Source organism: Oncorhynchus keta, chromosome 17, assembly GCF_023373465.1.
Source record: "Oncorhynchus keta strain PuntledgeMale-10-30-2019 chromosome 17, Oket_V2, whole genome shotgun sequence".
In the NCBI taxonomy this organism is placed as follows: domain Eukaryota; kingdom Metazoa; phylum Chordata; class Actinopteri; order Salmoniformes; family Salmonidae; genus Oncorhynchus; species Oncorhynchus keta.
Genome location: NC_068437.1, coordinates 42358049 through 42376129, shown reverse-complemented (window position 1 = coordinate 42376129; position 18081 = coordinate 42358049). Strand labels below are relative to the sequence as shown.

The window sequence follows — 18081 nt, the reverse complement described above, 5'->3', positions numbered from 1 at the left end:
ATGTTTTCAAGGAACTGAATCAGAACTGTTCAGGAACAGAACCGTTATTTTAAAGCATGGGAACCGGTTCATAATGTTATTTTACGTTCTGGGCATCTTTTTTCAGTTCCACAAAAAACGCAACAAAGTGTCCATGCAAAGTCCTCCCTCTGTCACTCAGGAACTTGTTCCAGTGTCTCCCTGCCCCTCCCCCTCCAGCACAGCCCACTGTAGCCCCTCCCTCTGTCACTCAGGAACTTGTTCCAGTGTCTGCCTGCCCCTCCCCCTCTGCAGCACAGCCCACTGTAGCCCCTCCCTCTGTCACTCAGGAACTTGTTCCAGTGTCTGCCTGCCCCTCCCCCTCTGCAGCACAGCCCACTGTAGCCCCTCCCCTGTCAGGAACTTGTTCCAGTGTCTGCCTGCCCCTCCCCCTCTGCAGCACAGCCCACTGTAGCCCCTCCCCCTGTCACTCAGGAACTTGTTCCAGTGTCTGCCTGCCCCTCCCCCTCTGCAGCACAGCCCACTGTAGCCCCTCCCTCTGTCACTCAGGAACTTGTTCCAGTGTCTGCCTGCCCCTCCCCCTCCAGCACAGCCCACTGTAGCCCCTCCCTCTGTCAGGAACTTGTTCCAGTGTCTGCCTGCCCCTCCCCCTCTGCAGCACAGCCCACTGTAGTCCCTCCCCCTGTCACTCAGGAACTTGTTCCAGTGTCTGCCTGCCCCTCCCCCTCCGCAGCACAGCCCACTGTAGCCCCTCCCCCTGTCACTCAGGAACTTGTTCCAGTGTCTCCCTGCCCCTCCCCCTCCGCAGCACAGCCCACTGTAGCCCCTCCCTCTGTCACTCAGGAACTTGTTCCAGTGTCTGCCTGCCAGCTAGAAATCTTTACCAAGGGGTTTGTAGGCTACCTGCCCCTCCCCCTCAGGAGCACCACCTACTGTGGCCCCTCCCTCTCTGAAGCATAGCTGTAAACTACTGATGTACAAGCCCCTCCCTCTCTGAAGCATAGCTGTAAACTACTGATGTACAAGCCCCTCCCTCTCTGAAGCATAGCTGTAAACTACTGATGTTACACGAGTGATTCAGAAGATGGGGGGAGATATTTTTAATTAGACAAGAATGGATGAACTTTTTCAAGGCCAGTTAGGGATATTATTATCACATTTCACATTGGATTTATTAACTACAAAAAAGTGAAGGTTTTTAATTCTGGTGCCGCTCAGCACACAGGAACTTGATAGCTAGCTAGCTCTGGTCCATCATTAAGCCAACTCTGAAGTTCAAAGGACATTCAGAGGTCCTCCACAGAAGCTGCTCCTCCATAGGTATAATTGTGTAAACCTAATTCAGATAATGCACGTCATAAGAATACCAGCGCTTCAAGGCTCCTCCTACCCTCTCTCCCCACCTGCAAGATTTCAGTTTGGTCTCATGCCCTACACTTCTGTCAATCACACATATTAACGACTCACTGGGCGATAGCTTGCCCTCTCCATGTAAACAACTCACTGAGCGATAGCTTGCCCTCTCCATGTAAATGACTCACTGAGCGATAGCTTGTCCTCTCCATGTAAACAACTCACTGAGCGATAGCTTGTCCTCTCCATGTAAATGACTCACTGAGCAATAGCTTGCCCTCTCCATGTAAACGACTCACTGAGCGATAGCTTGTCCTCTCCATGTAAATGACTCACTGAGCGATAGCTTGTCCTCTCCATGTAAACAACTCACTGAGCGATAGCTTGTCCTCTCCATGTAAACAACTCACTGAGCGATAGCTTGTCCTCTCCATGTAAACAACTCACTGAGCGACAGCTTGCCCTCTCCATGTAAACAACTCACTGAGCAATAGCTTGCCCTCTCCATGTAAACGACTCACTGAGCGATAGCTTGTCCTCTCCATGTAAATGACTCACTGAGCGATAGCTTGCCCTCTCCATGTAAACAACTCACTGAGCGATAGCTTGCCCTCTCCATGTAAATGACTCACTGAGCGATAGCTTGTCCTCTCCATGTAAACAACTCACTGAGCGATAGCTTGTCCTCTCCATGTAAATGACTCACTGAGCAATAGCTTGTCCTCTCCATGTAAACGACTCACTGAGCGATAGCTTGTCCTCTCCATGTAAACAACTCACTGAGCGATAGCTTGTCCTCTCCATGTAAATGACTCACTGAGCAATAGCTTGTCCTCTCCATGTAAATGACTCACTGAGCAATAGCTTGTCCTCTCCATGTAAATGACTCACTGAGCAATAGCTTGTCCTCTCCATGTAAACGACTCACTGAGCAATAGCTTGCCCCCGCTCTATAGGAAGCCGCTCTGATTGGTGAAGTAATTTCATGTCGAGCTAAAAGTAAAAAAAATTATAATATTAAAGAGGTTTAAAAAGGAACATAAAGGAACAATATAAACTGGTGCTATTTTGGTTGGAACCTGTCGGAACAGAACAAATAAAATAATGGTTCTGTTCAGAATGAAACGATTGTAAAATAATTTAGGTTTCAACCCCTGGTCATAATATAATCAACCTTCAACCCACTGGCTGGAGATAATGATATACCCTAGTCCTGTATAATATACAGTATCCCATAGTGCACTAGGATGCAGTCCTATATAATATACAGTATCCCATAGTGCACTAGGATGTAGCCCTATATAATATACAGTATCCCATAGTGCACTAGGATGCAGTCCTATATAATATACAGTATCCCATAGTGCACTAGGATGTAGTCCTATATATATAATATACAGTATCCCATAGTGCACTAGGATGTAGTCCTGTATATTATACAGTATCCCATAGTGCACTAGGATGTAGTCCTATATATTATACAGTATCCCATAGTGCACTAGGATGTAGTCCTATATATATATTATACAGTATCCCATAGTGCACTAGGATGTAGTCCTATATATATAATATACAGTATCCCATAGTGCACTAGGATGTAGTCCTGTATATATAATATACAGTATCCCATAGTGCACTAGGATGTAGTCCTGTATATATAATATACAGTATCCCATAGTGCACTAGGATGTAGTCCTATATATATAATATACAGTATCCCATAGTGCACTAGGATGTAGTCCTATATAATATACAGTATCCCATAGTGCACTAGGATGTAGTCCTATATATATATAATATACAGTATCCCATAGTGCACTAGGATGTAGTCCTATATAATATACAGTATCCCATAGTGCACTAGGATGTAGTCCTATATATTATACAGTATCCCATAGTGCACTAGGATGTAGTCCTATATAATATACAGTATCCCATAGTGCACTAGGATGTAGTCCTATATATATAATATACAGTATCCCATAGTGCACTAGGATGTAGTCCTATATATATAATATACAGTATCCCATAGTGCACTAGGATGTAGTCCTATATATATATATAATATACAGTATCCCATAGTGCACTAGGATGTAGCCCTATATAATATACAGTATCCCATAGTGCACTAGGATGTAGTCCTGTATAATATACAGTATCCCATAGTGCACTAGGATGTAGCCCTATATAATATACAGTATCCCATAGTGCACTAGGATGTAGCCCTATATAATATACAGTATCCCATAGTGCACTAGGATGTAGCCCTATATAATATACAGTATCCCATAGTGCACTAGGATGTAGTCCTGTATAATATACTGTATTCCATTATGCACTAGAATGTAGCCCTATATAATATACAGTATCCCATAGTGCACTAGGATGTCTCCCTGCTCAAGCCAGCGCATGTCCGTCTGAAGTTTGCCAATGACCATCTGGATGATCCAGAGGAGGAATGGGAGAAGGTCATGTGGTCTGATGAGACAAAAATAGAGCTTTTTGGTCTAAACTCCACTCGCCGTGTTTGGAGGAAGAAGGATGAGTACAACCCCAAGAACACCATCCCAACCGTGAAGCATGGAGGTGGAAACATCATTATTTGGGGATGCTTTTCTGCAAAGGGGACAGGACGACTGCACCGTATTGAGGGGAGGATGCATGGGGCCATGTATCGCGAGATCTTGGCCAACAACCTCCTTCCCTCAGTAAGAGCACTGAAGATGGGTCGTGGCTGAGTCTTCCAGCATGACAATGACCCGAAACACACAGCCAGGGCAACTAAGGAGTGGCTCCGTAAGAAGCATCTCAAGTTCCTGGAGTGGCTTAGCCAGTCTCCAGACCTGAACCCAATAGAAAATCTTTGGAGGGAGCTGAAAGTCCGTATTGCCCAGCGACAGCCCCGAAACCCGAAGGATCTGGAGAAGGTCTGTATGGAGGACTGGGTCAAAATCCCTGTTGCAGTGTGTGCAAACCTGGTCAAGAACTACTGGAAACGTATGATCTCTGTAATTGCAAACAAAGGTTTCTGTACCAAATATTAAGTTCTACTTTTCTGATGTGTCAAATACTTGTCATACAAAAAAATCCTAATTAATTACTTAAAAATCATACAATGTGATTCTCTGGATTTTTGTTTTAGATTCCGTCTCTCACAGTTGAAGTGTACCTATAAAAATTACAGTATCCCAGTGCACTAGGATGTAGTCCTATATAATATAATATAGGGTATCCCATAGTGCACTAGGATGTAGACCTATGGGCCCTTGTCAAGATGATGCACCATCGGGTCGTCTGGAATCCACTGGATGAAAAGCAGAGGTGTAGAAACTAGATTTTATTTCTATGATTCTCCCCATGATTTTACCAATCAGATTGACAGGGTTAGATTCTCTAAATCCCGTCTGTAGATCAAAATGAAAAGTTGGTCCTGCGGAGCTTCCTGTCCTCCATTGGGGACATTATCTCCTCCTCCAGTTGCTCCTTTGCTGGTTCCACATAGAGGATCTCTGCGCTCACAAAGCCTCTCAGAGTAGGAGTGCTGATCTTCCATCATCAGTGGTGTAAAGTACTTAAGTAAAAACACTTTCAAGTTGAACTTAAATCGTTATTTGGGGTATCTGTACTCTACTATTTATAACTTTTACTTCACTACATTCCGAAAGAAAATAATTTACTTTACTCCATACATTTTTCCTGACACCCAAAAGATACATTTTGAATGCTTAACAGGACAGGAAAATGGTCCAATTCACCCTTATCAAGAGAACATCCCTGGTCATCCCTACTGCCTCTGATCTGGAGGACTCACTAAACAGAGAACATCCCTGGTCATCCCTACCGCCTCTGATCTGGAGGACTCACTAAACAGAGGTCATCCCTACCGCCTCTGATCTGGAGGACTCACTAAACAGAGAACATCCCTGGTCATCCTTACCGCCTCTGATCTGGAGGACTCACTAAACAGAGAACATCCCTGGTCATCCCTACTGTCTCTGATCTGGAGGACTCACTAAACAGAGAACATCCCTGGTCATCCCTACTGTCTCTGATCTGGAGGACTCACTAAACAGAGGTCATCCCTACCGCCTCTGATCTGGAGGACTCACTAAACAGAGAACATCCCTGGTCATCCTTACCGCCTCTGATCTGGAGGACTCACTAAACAGAGAACATCCCTGGTCATCCCTACCGCCTCTGATCTGGAGGACTCACTAAACAGAGAACATCCCTGATCATCCCTACTGCTTCTGATCTGGAGGACTCACTAAACAGAGAACATCCCTGGTCCTCCCTACGGCCTCTGATCTGGAGGACTCACTAAACACACATGCTTCGTTTGCAAATTATGTCTGAGTGTGCCTCTGGCTTTCTATAAATTAAATAAACAATATTATGGAGTCATCTGGTTTTATTTAAAATAAGCTATTTCTTATTTTACTTCTACAATTAGACTGAACATAAACGCAACATGTAACGTTTGGTCCCAGCTGAAATAAAAGATCCCAGACATGTTCCTTAAGTACAAAAAGCTTATTTCTCTAAAATGTTGAGCACAAATTTGTTTACATTGCTGTTAGTGAGCATTTCTCCTTTGACAAAATAATCCATCCACCTAGATTAGGGCCCAATGGATTTATTTGAAATTATTTGTCCTTAAATTAATTGTAACTTGGTAGAAGTTTAGAAATGGTTTATATTTTTGTCTGTGTATAATATATACTTTAGTTGTTTTACTCTATAGATAATAACACGTTATTTTCTGCTTGAAAATCATACATTTTTTTCTACAAATAAATAAACAAGTTTAAAAGATTATTTGTCATCAACCCACGACCATCTGAATCAATGCTGAGCCATCTATGGCAGACGCTCCCTAAACATCAACCCGCGACCATCTGAATCAATGCTGAGCTATCTATGGCAGACGCTCCCTAAACATCAACCCGCGACCATCTGAATCAATGCTGAGCCATCTATGGCAGACGCTCCCTAAACATCAACCCGCGACCATCTGAATCAATGCTGAGCTATCTATGGCAGACGCTCCCTAAACATCAACCCGCGACCATCTGAATCAACGCTGAGCCATCTATGGCAGACGCTCCCTAAACATCAACCCGCGACCATCTGAATCAATGCTGAGCTATCTATGGCAGACGCTCCCTAATCATGACATCAACCCGCGACCATCTGAATCAATGCTGAGCTATCTATGGCAGACGCTCCCTAACCCACGACCATCTGACGCAAGGAGTATGTAATTGACATCTTACCATTTCCACATGTACATACGTTAGATACACCCTTTCTCTCTCCCTCTCTGTGTAGCGCCTTAGGACTCAACTAGAAAGTCTGTCCCAGTGTTGTCATGTGACTAGGGCCGAGACTACCAACTGTTCACCGGTTCACTTCCCTTCACTGCTTTGAAAAGGACTGGTACAACATGGTGGAATCTCCCAGTAATGCCTCCAAGACTACGCTTTTACATGTGTTGCACACTTGAAAGGGCCGCACGACTACTATGAAGAAAGTAAACGGTCTTAACCCAGCTAGGTGCACTACAACCCAGCTAGGTGCACTACAACCCAGCTAGGTGCACTACAACCCAGCTAGGTGCACTACAACCCAGCTAGGTGCACTACAACCCAGCTAGGTGCACTACAACCCAGCTAGGTGCACTACAACCCAGCTAGGTGCACTACAACCCAGCTAGGTGCACTACAACCCAGCTAGGTGCACTACAACCCAGCTAGGTCCACTACAACCCAGCTAGGTGCACTACAACCCAGCTAGGTGCACTACAACCCAGCTAGGTGCACAGGTCTACTACAACACAGCTAGGTCCACAGGTCCACTACAACCCAGCTAGGTGCACAGGTCTACTACAACCCAGCTAGGTGCACTACAACCCAGCTAGGTCCACTACAACCCAGCTAGGTCCACTACAACCCAGCTAGGTCCACTACAACCCAGCTAGGTGTACAGGTCCACTACAACCCAGCTAGGTCCACTACAACCCAGCTAGGTGCACAGGTGCACTACAACCCAGCTAGGTGCACAGGTCTACTACAACCCAGCTAGGTGCACTACAGGTGCACTACAACCCAGCTAGGTGCACTACAGGTGCACTACAACCCAGCTAGGTGCACTACAACCCAGCTAGGTGCACTACAACCCAGCTAGGTGCACTACAACCCAGCTAGGTCCACTACAACCCAGCTAGGTGCACTACAACCCAGCTAGGTGCACTACAACCCAGCTAGGTGCACTACAACCCAGCTAGGTCCACTACAACCCAGCTAGGTGTACAGGTCCACTACAACCCAGCTAGGTCCACTACAACCCAGCTAGGTGCACTACAACCCAGCTAGGTGCACAGGTCTACTACAACACAGCTAGGTCCACAGGTCCACTACAACCCAGCTAGGTGCACAGGTCTACTACAACCCAGCTAGGTGCACTACAACCCAGCTAGGTCCACTACAACCCAGCTAGGTGTACAGGTCCACTACAACCCAGCTAGGTGCACTACAACCCAGCTAGGTGCACTACAACCCAGCTAGGTGCACTACAACCCAGCTAGGTGCACTACAACCCAGCTAGGTGCACTACAACCCAGCTAGGTGCACTACAACACAGCTAGGTGTACAGGTCCAGTAATACAATACAACAGTGTAATTGGCAGCCATTTCCAAATCCCTGAAGGCACCACGTTCATCTGTACAAACAATAGTACACAAGTATAAACACCATGGGACCACGCAGCAGTCACACCGCTCAGGAAGGAGACGCGTTCTGTCTCCTAAAGATGAACGTACTTGGTGCGAAAAGTGCAAGTCAATCCAAGAACAGCAAAGGACCCTGTTAAGATGGAGAAAACAGGTCCAAAAGTATCTATATCCACAGTAAAACAAGCCTTATATCGACATAACCTGAAAGGCCGCTCAGCAAGGAAGAAGCCACCGCGCCAAAACCACCATAAAAAAAGCCAGAGGTTTTCAACTGCACATGGGGACAAAGATCATACTTTTTGGAGAAACAAAAATAGAACTGTTTGGCCATAATGGCCATCGTTATGTTTGGAGGAAAAAGGGGGAGGCTTGCAAGCCGAAAAACACCATCCCAACCGTGAAGCACGGGGGTGGCAGCATCATGTTGTGGAGGTGCTTTGCTGCAGAGGGACTGGTGCACTTCAAAATAGATGGCATCACAGAGGTCAGAAACTAATGTGTATTGAAGCAACATCTCAAGACACCAGTCAAGAAGTCAAAACATGGTCGCAAATGGGGCTTTCAAATGGACAATGACCCCATGCATACTGCGAAAGTTGTGGCAAAATGGCTTGAGGACAACCAAGTCAAGGTATTGGAGTGGCCATCACAAAGCCCTGACCTCAAGCCTATAGAACATTTGTGGGCAGAATTGAAAAAGCGTGTGCGAGCAAGGAGGCCTACAAACCTGACTCAGTTACACCAGCTCTGTCAGGAGGAATGGGCCAAAATTCACCCAACTTATTGTGGGAAGCTTGTGGAAGGCTACCCAAAACGTTTGACCCAAGTTAAACAATTTAAAGGCAACGCTACCAAATACTAATTGAGTGTATGTAGACTTCTGACCCACTGGGAATGGGATGAAAGAAATTAAAGCTGAAATAAATCATTCTCTATTATTCTGACATTTCACATTCTTATAATAAAGTGGTGATCCGAACTGACCTAAGAGAGGAAATCTTTACTAGAATTTCATGTGAGGAATCATGAAAAACAGAGTTGAAATGTATTTGGCTAAGGTGTATGTAAACTTCCTACTTGGTAGCACTCATTCATTTTAAGGGTCCCTGACAGGTTATGCCAAATCCAAGAGTTATCAAGACTGCAGAAATAAATGGTTTTTCTACATATTTTATTTGAAACCATCTCCGAACCCCAAAGTCTGTTAGAAGAAACGAGCTGCTCTATGCCTTGGCTGGGGCCGCCTTGGCTGGGGCCGCCTTGGACGGGGCCGCCTTGGACGGGGCCGCCTTGGACGGGGCCGCCTTGGACGGGGCCGCCTTGGCCAGCTTCTTCTTAGGCTTCAGCATCTTGGCCTTGATCTGGGAAGAAAGAGCAGGAAGGTAATGTTTAGTGTTCATGTATACTGTTTATCATCTACTTCACTTGCTTTGGCAATTTTTAAACATGTTTCCAATAAAGCTCTTAAATTGAATTGAGAGCGCAGGGGCCGCGGGAGAGAGACTTGTCATTAGGACAATATAGGATATTGATGAAGGGCTGGGTCAATTTCAATGTATGAATGGAGGTGATAGAATTGTATTTATTTAACTAGGCAAACCAGAAGCAGAGATTTGATGATCCGGAAGGTTGTTCTACTAGTACTCCTATGTCACATCGTTTAGGTGCAATGGAGAGTATTTCACAGGCTTCATTTCAGAACTTCAGCTAGATATCAGGATTCAGAAGAACAGTGGAAGCTCCGTGTAGAATTAAATAGCTCATTCTGTTACTCACCACTCCCACACCAAACATTGATAATTTGGAGTGGTTCCACCACAGATTAAGCCTAGACTAAGACTCCAGGAGTATGCCCAATGGTTAACCAGTATTCCCTATTATACAAGCCTTCAAATGCAACTGAGAGCCCTAGTCGGCCATTTTGGTGTTCTACTCACAGCCGGGTCATGCAGCAGGATGGCTTGACGTCTGGCTGTCTTGGCGTAGGGGTTCAGCTTCATCATTATTCTCAGGTTCTTCAGGGGGTTCTTCTTCAAGACTCTGCGCCTGATCTTCTTGCTGTGAGGAGGCCAGACAGGTTCAGGAGGGGATCAAATCTAGCAGCATTGAGTGAACCTTCATGTTGTTAATGGTAACATTACCAAATGGAACACTGTTACACAGTGCACTACTTTAGACCTGAGCCCAATTGGCCCCGATCAACAGTAGTGCATTATGGGGAACGGGTCATTCGGGATGCAACCTATTGGAATAGCTCAGGACTTCCATTCAAATCAGGATTCAGAAACACGGACCTGAAGTGGAACCTCATCAAGGCTTCATGTCACAATGGAGGATAATGCAACATCATACTAGTGTACCCATAATGCTCTGCACAATAGAAAGTGAGCGGGGCTTACTTTGGTGCACGAAGTGCTTTCTGGATCTCCTCACTCTTCAGAATCCTGCTCAGATCTGTGTTGGTCATCTTGTGCATGGGCAGACTGGAGGTGGGACAGACGGAGACATGACAGAGGTCAGAATACAACTGGCAGTACCTCTAAGGTTAGGGGGGCGTGTGGTTTAGCAACAGACCATTAGAGCATTTCATTAAAACTCAGAACTTCTGGTAGATATCAGGATTCAGAAACACGGACCGAAGTGGAAGCTCATCACTGTAGAAATTAAATAGCTCTCAAATCTGTTACTAACCAACACACTAAAGGCCCGTCCTTGAGCAACTCCAACACATCGCTGTTGACCCGGACAAGCACACCTGATTCAGCTGGTCAAGTAACCAAGCCCGCAGAGTTGAATCAGTGAAGTTTGTTCAGGGCTACACACTAAAAAAAGTGCTTTGTTGGGGGGTTCTGGATGACTGAGCTGGGGTAAACACTACAACATAATGCCCAACTGGTTAACATCACTAAGTAGTTGAAACGACAAACTTCAATTTTCAACAAACTGGTAAGTTAAAGCCCAATAGTAAGTACACCCCATACACTGGGAGATCTTAGGACATTACCAAGTCAGAACTGCCGATGTGCCAACGTTTGTTTGTAGCCCACACCGCTCGGAAGCTACCGAACCCCACGGCGGAAAGGGGAAGAACATCCCGAACCACACGAGACTCGTCTGCCATAACCGGTGACAGATTATTTATTTATAACTATGAAGGCAGTTTACCCCAAAAAGGAATTGCGTAAAAAGAAAGCGGCCATTCCACCATCCCAACAAACAATATCTATTACTTGGGAGAGTATTCTTTAGAGACAAAGTATTTTAACAAAGACAACTACATTCAACAGTTTTAATGAGTGAATCTCATTAAAGACACCCATGCATTGCCTGCTGTTTGGGGTTTTAGGCTGGGTTTCTGTACAGCACTTTGAGATATCAGCTGATGTACGAAGGGCTTTATAAATACATTTGATTTGATGATAGTCGTCACACATTTACAGAGCTGGTTGTTATTGTACGTCAAAGCTGTGTTTACAGTCAGAGGCTCCTCCATGTGTAACAAGTGAAGTGGGAGATTTCTAATCAATACAACAAAATGACTGAATTGGCTCAATGAGAAGGAGTAGGCTACAATGATCCAACCAACAGGTCAGGGGTTTCATACTTAGTTGTTATAGACAAAAGAGCGCAGTAAAATAGCCATGATACTGTAGCTAGCTTTAGAACGACTTGATTCAGTCAAGACAGGCAGGACCACATGGTACGGTAGAAACTCTTTAGACAAACTGACGTTACAAGCTGTGGCAGCAACTAGTGCTACTTCCGCTGTCCCGCCCCTCTCCTGAGGGCAGGACGCCACCCACCTAGCCCGACCGGCACGCTCCGCCCCACCCACCTAGCCTGACCGACCGGCTCCGCCCCACCCACCTAGCCTGACCGACCGGCTCGCCCCACCCACCTAGCCCCGGCACCCCCACCTAGCCTGACCGACCCACCTAGCCGCCCCACCTAGCCTGACGCCCCCCCACCCACCTAGCCTGACCGACCGGCACGCCCCACCCCCACCTAGCCTGACCGACCGGCACGCCCCACCCACCTAGCCTGACCGACCGGCACGCCCCACCCACCTAGCCTGACCGACACTGTTCACAGCCACATTCATGTTATCTAATTATTTATTTTGATGATTATATTGACATTTAATAAAACATTTCTTTAGTGTGTTCCTGTAGAATTCTGTCCTAGTGGACATTGTCGCGTCACCTAACACTAGTAGTAGCCCAACCTTGATAGGCTAGACTGGTTTAAGTAACCTGGTCAAATTTCTATCAAATCAACAGAACTCCACAAGAGCAGAGTCCAATTAGGATTAGGCCCACGTAACCCTCGTTTTACTGACTTGTAGTCCACCTTGAGAGAGGCAGACTTGCGCCAGGTCCCGTAGAGCTGGTCCAGCTTACGGAAGGCGGATTCGGTCCAGATACAGAAGCGGCCGACATGACCACCAGGGGCGAGCCTCAGCAGGTTCAGCTTGTTCACGTTCTGTAGGGTGATGCCTGGTAGAGGGATGGGATGACAGTTACATTTTAGTATTGAGAAGAGGCACTTAGGAGACATTAAAAAATATTTTTTTTAAAGAGACTCAAACTCCATTTTCTACACAGTGGCATCTACAGCGAGACAGTTTCCTTTGAAAAGATGAGGGTCTACATTGGTCATTCAGATGCTCTTTAGTACAGAACGACATTCGCCATTATCCTTTTACAGAAAACCCCTATCCATTATTCATGTTTTGTTGTAATGAAAAACGTTTTTTTCTCTCTTTCAAATCATGGCAAAAAAAAAGGACAACTGATAATGAGGTTTCAGAACACTGAAATCATTGTGTTCAGAAACAGGGACCAGAGCCCCCCCCCCCCCAGGGTCCCCTCTAGCCAGTACATACCAGGGATGTTTCTGAAGGCCTTGGTGACACCTTGGTCCTGGTTGTAGATGATGCACGGTCCTTTGCGCTGGATACGCCTGCGATTCCTCATCTTACCTTTGCCAGCTCGCATGCGTTGTGATGCGTACACCTGCACACACACACACCCCCCCAGGGGACACATTAATCTCATTCAAGAACACTCAATTCCACGATCACACCACGGCTCAGGACTTCCATATTCAAATCAGGATTCAGAAACACGGACCTGAAGTGAAACCTCATCATTGCCTCATGGTCACTCATAAAGAAGAGGAAGAAGGAACACTGACCAGTGAGACGGTATTAACTAGCTATATATGGACCTTTTTGATGTCGTTCCAGGCCTTGAGTTTCTTCAGCAGCAGCACGGCCTCTTTAGTCTTCTTGTAACCCTCCACTTTATCATCAACTACCAGGGGAACCTCTGGGATCTCCTCAATGCGGTGTCCTGGAGGAGGGGAGGCCCTGTAGTTAGAGATTTACAGCCACCTAGCTCCACAAGTATCATCTTGTGAAGGGAGCGAGACACTGAAGTTGGGGGATCAAAAGTGGCAGCATCATCACCCTACACCTCTTGTTCTTAACTGACTTGCCTAGTTAAATTAAAAAAAGGGGCCCCTTGCCAAAATTCTGAACTCTTTAAGAGCCTGTGATTTCTTAAATACACAACAGGCGTCTAGCAACAAGAGTCTTACCTAAAAATGAGACCTTGTATAAAGGTTAAATATATATTTACACTGGTAAGAAGACTAAGCTATGCAGTGAGTACAACAGAGCACGGTGGGCGGCATACCTTTGGACATGACAAGTGCGGGCAGGGCGGAGGCGGCCAGGGCAGAGCATATGGCGTAACGCTTCTGGGTAGTGTTGATCCTGCGGTGCCAGCGGCGCCACGTCTTGGTGGGTGCAAACATGCGACCTCCACGACACATCTACAGTCAGAGGGGTCAAGGAACGGCTAAACAAAGCATTAAGACAGTTACATTAAGTCGCGGGTTTATCAACATTAAGTGGTCTTTAGTCTAGGACTAGTCTGTGTCTCAGAAACCGGCCCTAAATGAATTTAGGTGCGTTGCTCAGACTCAATGTTCGTCAGCCACTTGTGCCAGCATACGACATCAGGCATAATGTCACTGTTCACAGTGTAGGACGCAAATTACACCATCACTGCAAGGCACTTGAATGTCTAGTCCACCTCAGTATGCATTACCACCAGGGCTTTGTTCATTAGGCAACAAACAGATGAACACTAAAACAGAGGTGCCACCTGTACTTGTACAATCAGAAACTAATTAACTCAAATTAATAGAAACAAAGTCACAATGAGCCATAATGAACAGAACCCTGGTAGCACATTTGTACCCGATGGACGTGGCAAGATTAATAGGAAATGTTTAATTTAGTCTGTCAGAGAAGGATACATTTCCGAAGGCTCCCTGGCCGGAGCGGTGGGTACCGCCTCCCCTCACACGAGGAATACGAGCCACGGCTCGGCCTGTACCCCAGGACTCCGCGCTTGTCTGATGACCTGGAACCCAGAGTGCATTAGAACCTGTCCTCTATACACCAAAATTGGCTGCTATTGGTTTGATGGTACAGACAAAGCCCTTCAGTACTTCTAGTATAATCACTGCTTTCAGAAACACGGACCGAAGTGGAAACTAATCATTAAAGCTTGCAACCTGTCGCCAAAAAGCCATGTTTATTTGATTGAATACATGCTTAAATAGTCACTCACCGGCCAGTTTGCTGACAGCATAGGGCTGACGGTTGTTCTTGCGCATGTTGGTGTGTACAAAGTTGACAATGTCCGGGCGGATGGGAGCCTTGAACACCGCAGGCATAACGACATTTTTGCCTGAACTCTCTCCTTTCTCGGAGTAGATAGAGATTAAAGGCCGGGCACAAGCCTGAGGAAGACAAAGGTCAGGGAAATCTGATAAATCTTGCAGTAGGTTACAATTTACCCAATTGCATGTTGATAGTTAAACATTTCAGATGGGACTCCGTTGGTTAACTTTTGGCTAATATAGCTAGTTTGCAATCTTGCTCAGATTCAGCTGTCGTCATTCACTTGCGCCAGCATATGACAGTAGGCATCTGTCGACTGATCGCAAAGTAGGACGCAAATTACACCATCATAGCAAGTAAATGTAGTTAAGTACTGCAATATATTAAAAGTAAAATCACGACAATGGCATGTTTGTAGGTAGCACACCTGGCAAAGGTCTAACTGAGCTATGGTTTACTAAGTACATATTCAGAACAGGTTAATGAAGGTATACTGGTTTACGAATCTCACCTATAATTGAGCAAACCCGGCCTGTGGTTGCAAGGAAAGTACATGTGACTTGGCTAGAACCGTGCCCATCCAAAATGTCGCCTCGTGTCAGCTTCGTTCAGCTTCGACATGGAATGAGTTAAATGGCATTGCCTTGTAAAGACTGTAGCGAGACAAGTGTTCGGTTTGCGACTATACCCTGCTCACTAACGCTGACGCCAAATGGTGTATACAATTGAAACAGATTAGCTAGGATTCTCACCATTTTTATATTTGTGTTTCGGCTCCCCGAGAACCACGCTCCTCACTCAATGGAAGATACAGTAGAAAAGGAAGTTGGCAATGCAACTCACACGATATATGCTTCCGACGTCGTCACACTTCCGGCAACTTAAACGTTAAATAAATGCAATACTATAGAGGCAAATGTTTATATTCTAAGTCAATATATATTTATCCAGTTAAATACTGATATTGAAATACTATACAACGGCGAAAACAACTTATAAATGGGACAATCTAGGTCTCTACTGTGCAATACGGCGGAGGAAACAAGGGTGGTGACCGGACTAGTTTCACGATAATTATTTATTTTTCATAATTAAATGTAGTTACCACATGTTCCAAAATACTTATTTTGTCTTAAGAGGAAAATAGTTATTGATACAAATAAAAAATAAATGGTGTTCGTTGTGCTGACTGATATCATGACGTTAAAAATTCACTGGCTGTTTTCGCGCCAACATCAAGTGAAATCGTCAACTGCCGTCACCGTTTTCCAACTTTTATTTAGGATTTTAAGATTTAAAAACATATTTTTATGTATTTAACTATGCTAACTATCTACCTAATGAAATGTGCTAGAGGATAATCAACAAAGCTTTACAGTTTAAAAAAAAGAGTATTCTTCGGTGAGGTAATGTCTTCAAATGTTTGTCTAGCTTGTTAACTAACATAAGTAATCTGTCTCTTTTCAATCTTTGCCTGTTATCGTTTTGTAACTAACTAGCTTAGTAGGTTAACGTTTACTAACGACAGACATATGTATCTAGTTAGCAAGCTAAGCAATGTTTTAATAATAATAATATAATAATAATAATATATATGCCATTTAGCTGACGCTTTTATCCAAAGCGACTTACAGTCATGTGTGCATACATTCTACGTATGGGTGGTCCCGGGAATCGAACCCACTACCCTGGCGTTACAAGCGCCATGCTCTACCAACTGAGCCACAGAAGGACCAATGCTTTTGAATTCAGAAATCTTCAAGATGAATGCATATAATCCAGTATTTATGAGGAAGATATCCAGACACTGAGAGGGAATCCATCAACGTTACCTGACATCTACAGTGGCAACAGACCAGTCTTCATCTGTGAGAAAACTACGTGTTTTTGCTTGCTTGCTTTAATCAATCAATCCACCCTATTTATACAGATATTTCCATAATTAGTTTACATGTATATATCCAGCCAAGCATCACCATGTCCTGAGACGTCTTAGTGTCCAGTTCAAGACAACTGGCAACTCAGAAATCTCCAACTTCAGTGCGTTCAAGACAACTGGCAAGACAACTGGCAACTCAAAAAACGAGCTCCCTTTGGGAAAAATCGTTTTGAATGGTCATGCAACTCGGAATTCCAAGTCAGGAACTCGGCCTCGTTCTAGAGCTATGAAACCCCATTTTCCAACCCAGGTTGGGCTGGCCTTGGTGGGCTGCAGATTATGCGTGTTGAAGCTATGTGGTCTGCAAGTCTCATGATATGTCCGTGTTACCTGTAGACGTTTGTTGGTCTCATGTATTGAGTGAGTCAGTAGCTCTGGTCCATGGCGTCAGTATGCTACGCACATACACGTTGGCACACTATTTCTGGTCCAATGCGTTATGTTAACCACTGTTGCTTGTGCAGCTAGCTAGTCATCGTTCCACATCCTGTCTGATCTCATATGTCTTGCAGCATCTGTGGCTTGAGAAGGTATCTGCTAGAGCCTATTGCCCCTGTCTTCTCTCCAGCCCCCCTCCATGGAAGCTGTGGTATTATGTCTCTAGGAGAGGACAGTAGTTATGTTAGTAGGCTGTGTTATTATGTCTCTAGGAGAGGACAGTAGATATGTTAGTAGGCTGTGTTATTATGTCTCTAGGAGAGGACAGTAGATATGTTAGTAGGCTGTGTTATTATGTCTCTAGGAGAGGACAGTAGTTATGTTAGTAGGCTGTGTTATTATGTCTCTAGGAGAGGACAGTAGTTATGTTAGTAGTCTGTGTTATTATGTCTCTAGGAGAGGACAGTAGTTATGTTAGTAGGCTGTGTTATTATGTCTCTAGGAGAGGACAGTAGTTATGTTAGTAGGCTGTGTTATTATGTCTCTAGGAGAGGACAGTAGATATGTTAGTAGGCTGTGTTATTATGTCTCTAGGAGAGGACAGTAGTTATGTTAGTAGGCTGTGTTATTATGTCTCTAGGAGAGGACAGTAGTTATGTTAGTAGGCTGTGTTATTATGTCTCTAGGAGAGGACAGTAGTTATGTTAGTAGGCTGTGTTATTATGTCTCTAGGAGAGGACAGTAGTTATGTTAGTAGGCTGTGTTATTATGTCTCTAGGAGAGGACAGTAGTTATGTTAGTAGTCTGTGTTATTATGTCTCTAGGAGAGGACAGTAGTTATGTTAGTAGGCTGTGTTATTATGTCTCTAGGAGAGGACAGTAGTTATGTTAGTAGTCTGTGTTATTATGTCTCTAGGAGAGGACAGTAGTTATGTTAGTAGGCTGTGTTATTATGTCTCTAGGAGAGGACAGTAGTTATGTTAGTAGTCTGTGTTATTATG

The 18081-nt window shown here is 44.9% G+C and overlaps 1 protein-coding gene, 1 long non-coding RNA gene and 6 other non-coding genes across 31 annotated transcripts; 1 reads left to right on the top strand and 7 right to left on the bottom strand.

The window, feature by feature from the left end:
* The first annotated feature begins 6841 nt into the window (after positions 1–6841).
* On the top strand, positions 6842–8087 carry LOC127908292 (uncharacterized). Of its 23 annotated transcripts, none has more exons than XR_008066655.1 (5): positions 6842–7088; positions 7233–7292; positions 7519–7578; positions 7647–7706; positions 7859–8057. It is a non-coding gene; the product is annotated as an uncharacterized LOC127908292 (long non-coding RNA). The 23 variants fall into 23 exon arrangements; XR_008066653.1 differs by having other exon boundaries at positions 6842–7148; XR_008066663.1 differs by having other exon boundaries at positions 6842–7148; positions 7233–7312; positions 7499–7558; positions 7667–7706.
* Positions 8088–9220: 1133 nt separating this feature from the next.
* LOC118379421 (60S ribosomal protein L4-B-like) lies at positions 9221–15682 on the bottom strand. 2 transcript variants are annotated; one of them, XM_035766446.2, is made up of 10 exons: positions 15516–15682; positions 14711–14882; positions 14394–14500; positions 13766–13904; positions 13296–13420; positions 12952–13081; positions 12406–12562; positions 10466–10549; positions 10004–10124; positions 9221–9427 (listed from the first exon to the last, which is right to left on the bottom strand). In XM_035766446.2, exons 1-10 carry the CDS (start codon positions 15516–15518, stop codon positions 9290–9292), a joined length of 1176 nt encoding a protein of 391 aa, XP_035622339.1. In that variant the 5' UTR covers positions 15519–15682; the 3' UTR covers positions 9221–9289. The 2 variants fall into 2 exon arrangements, with proteins under 2 accessions (XP_035622339.1, XP_035622340.1); XM_035766447.2 differs by lacking the exon at positions 15516–15682 and adding an exon at positions 15275–15490.
* On the bottom strand, positions 10318–10385 carry LOC118379423 (small nucleolar RNA SNORD18). Its single transcript, XR_004824622.1, has one exon. It is a non-coding gene; the product is annotated as a small nucleolar RNA SNORD18 (small nucleolar RNA).
* Positions 10659–10726, bottom strand: LOC118379427 (small nucleolar RNA SNORD18). The gene has a single exon (XR_004824626.1). It is a non-coding gene; the product is annotated as a small nucleolar RNA SNORD18 (small nucleolar RNA).
* On the bottom strand, positions 13154–13223 carry LOC118379426 (small nucleolar RNA SNORD18). The gene has a single exon (XR_004824625.1). It is a non-coding gene; the product is annotated as a small nucleolar RNA SNORD18 (small nucleolar RNA).
* LOC118379424 (small nucleolar RNA SNORD16) lies at positions 14046–14144 on the bottom strand. Its single transcript, XR_004824623.1, has one exon. It is a non-coding gene; the product is annotated as a small nucleolar RNA SNORD16 (small nucleolar RNA).
* LOC118379428 (small nucleolar RNA SNORD18) lies at positions 14578–14646 on the bottom strand. Its single transcript, XR_004824627.1, has one exon. It is a non-coding gene; the product is annotated as a small nucleolar RNA SNORD18 (small nucleolar RNA).
* Positions 15020–15118, bottom strand: LOC118379425 (small nucleolar RNA SNORD16). Its single transcript, XR_004824624.2, has one exon. It is a non-coding gene; the product is annotated as a small nucleolar RNA SNORD16 (small nucleolar RNA).
* Positions 15683–18081: the final 2399 nt, after the last annotated feature.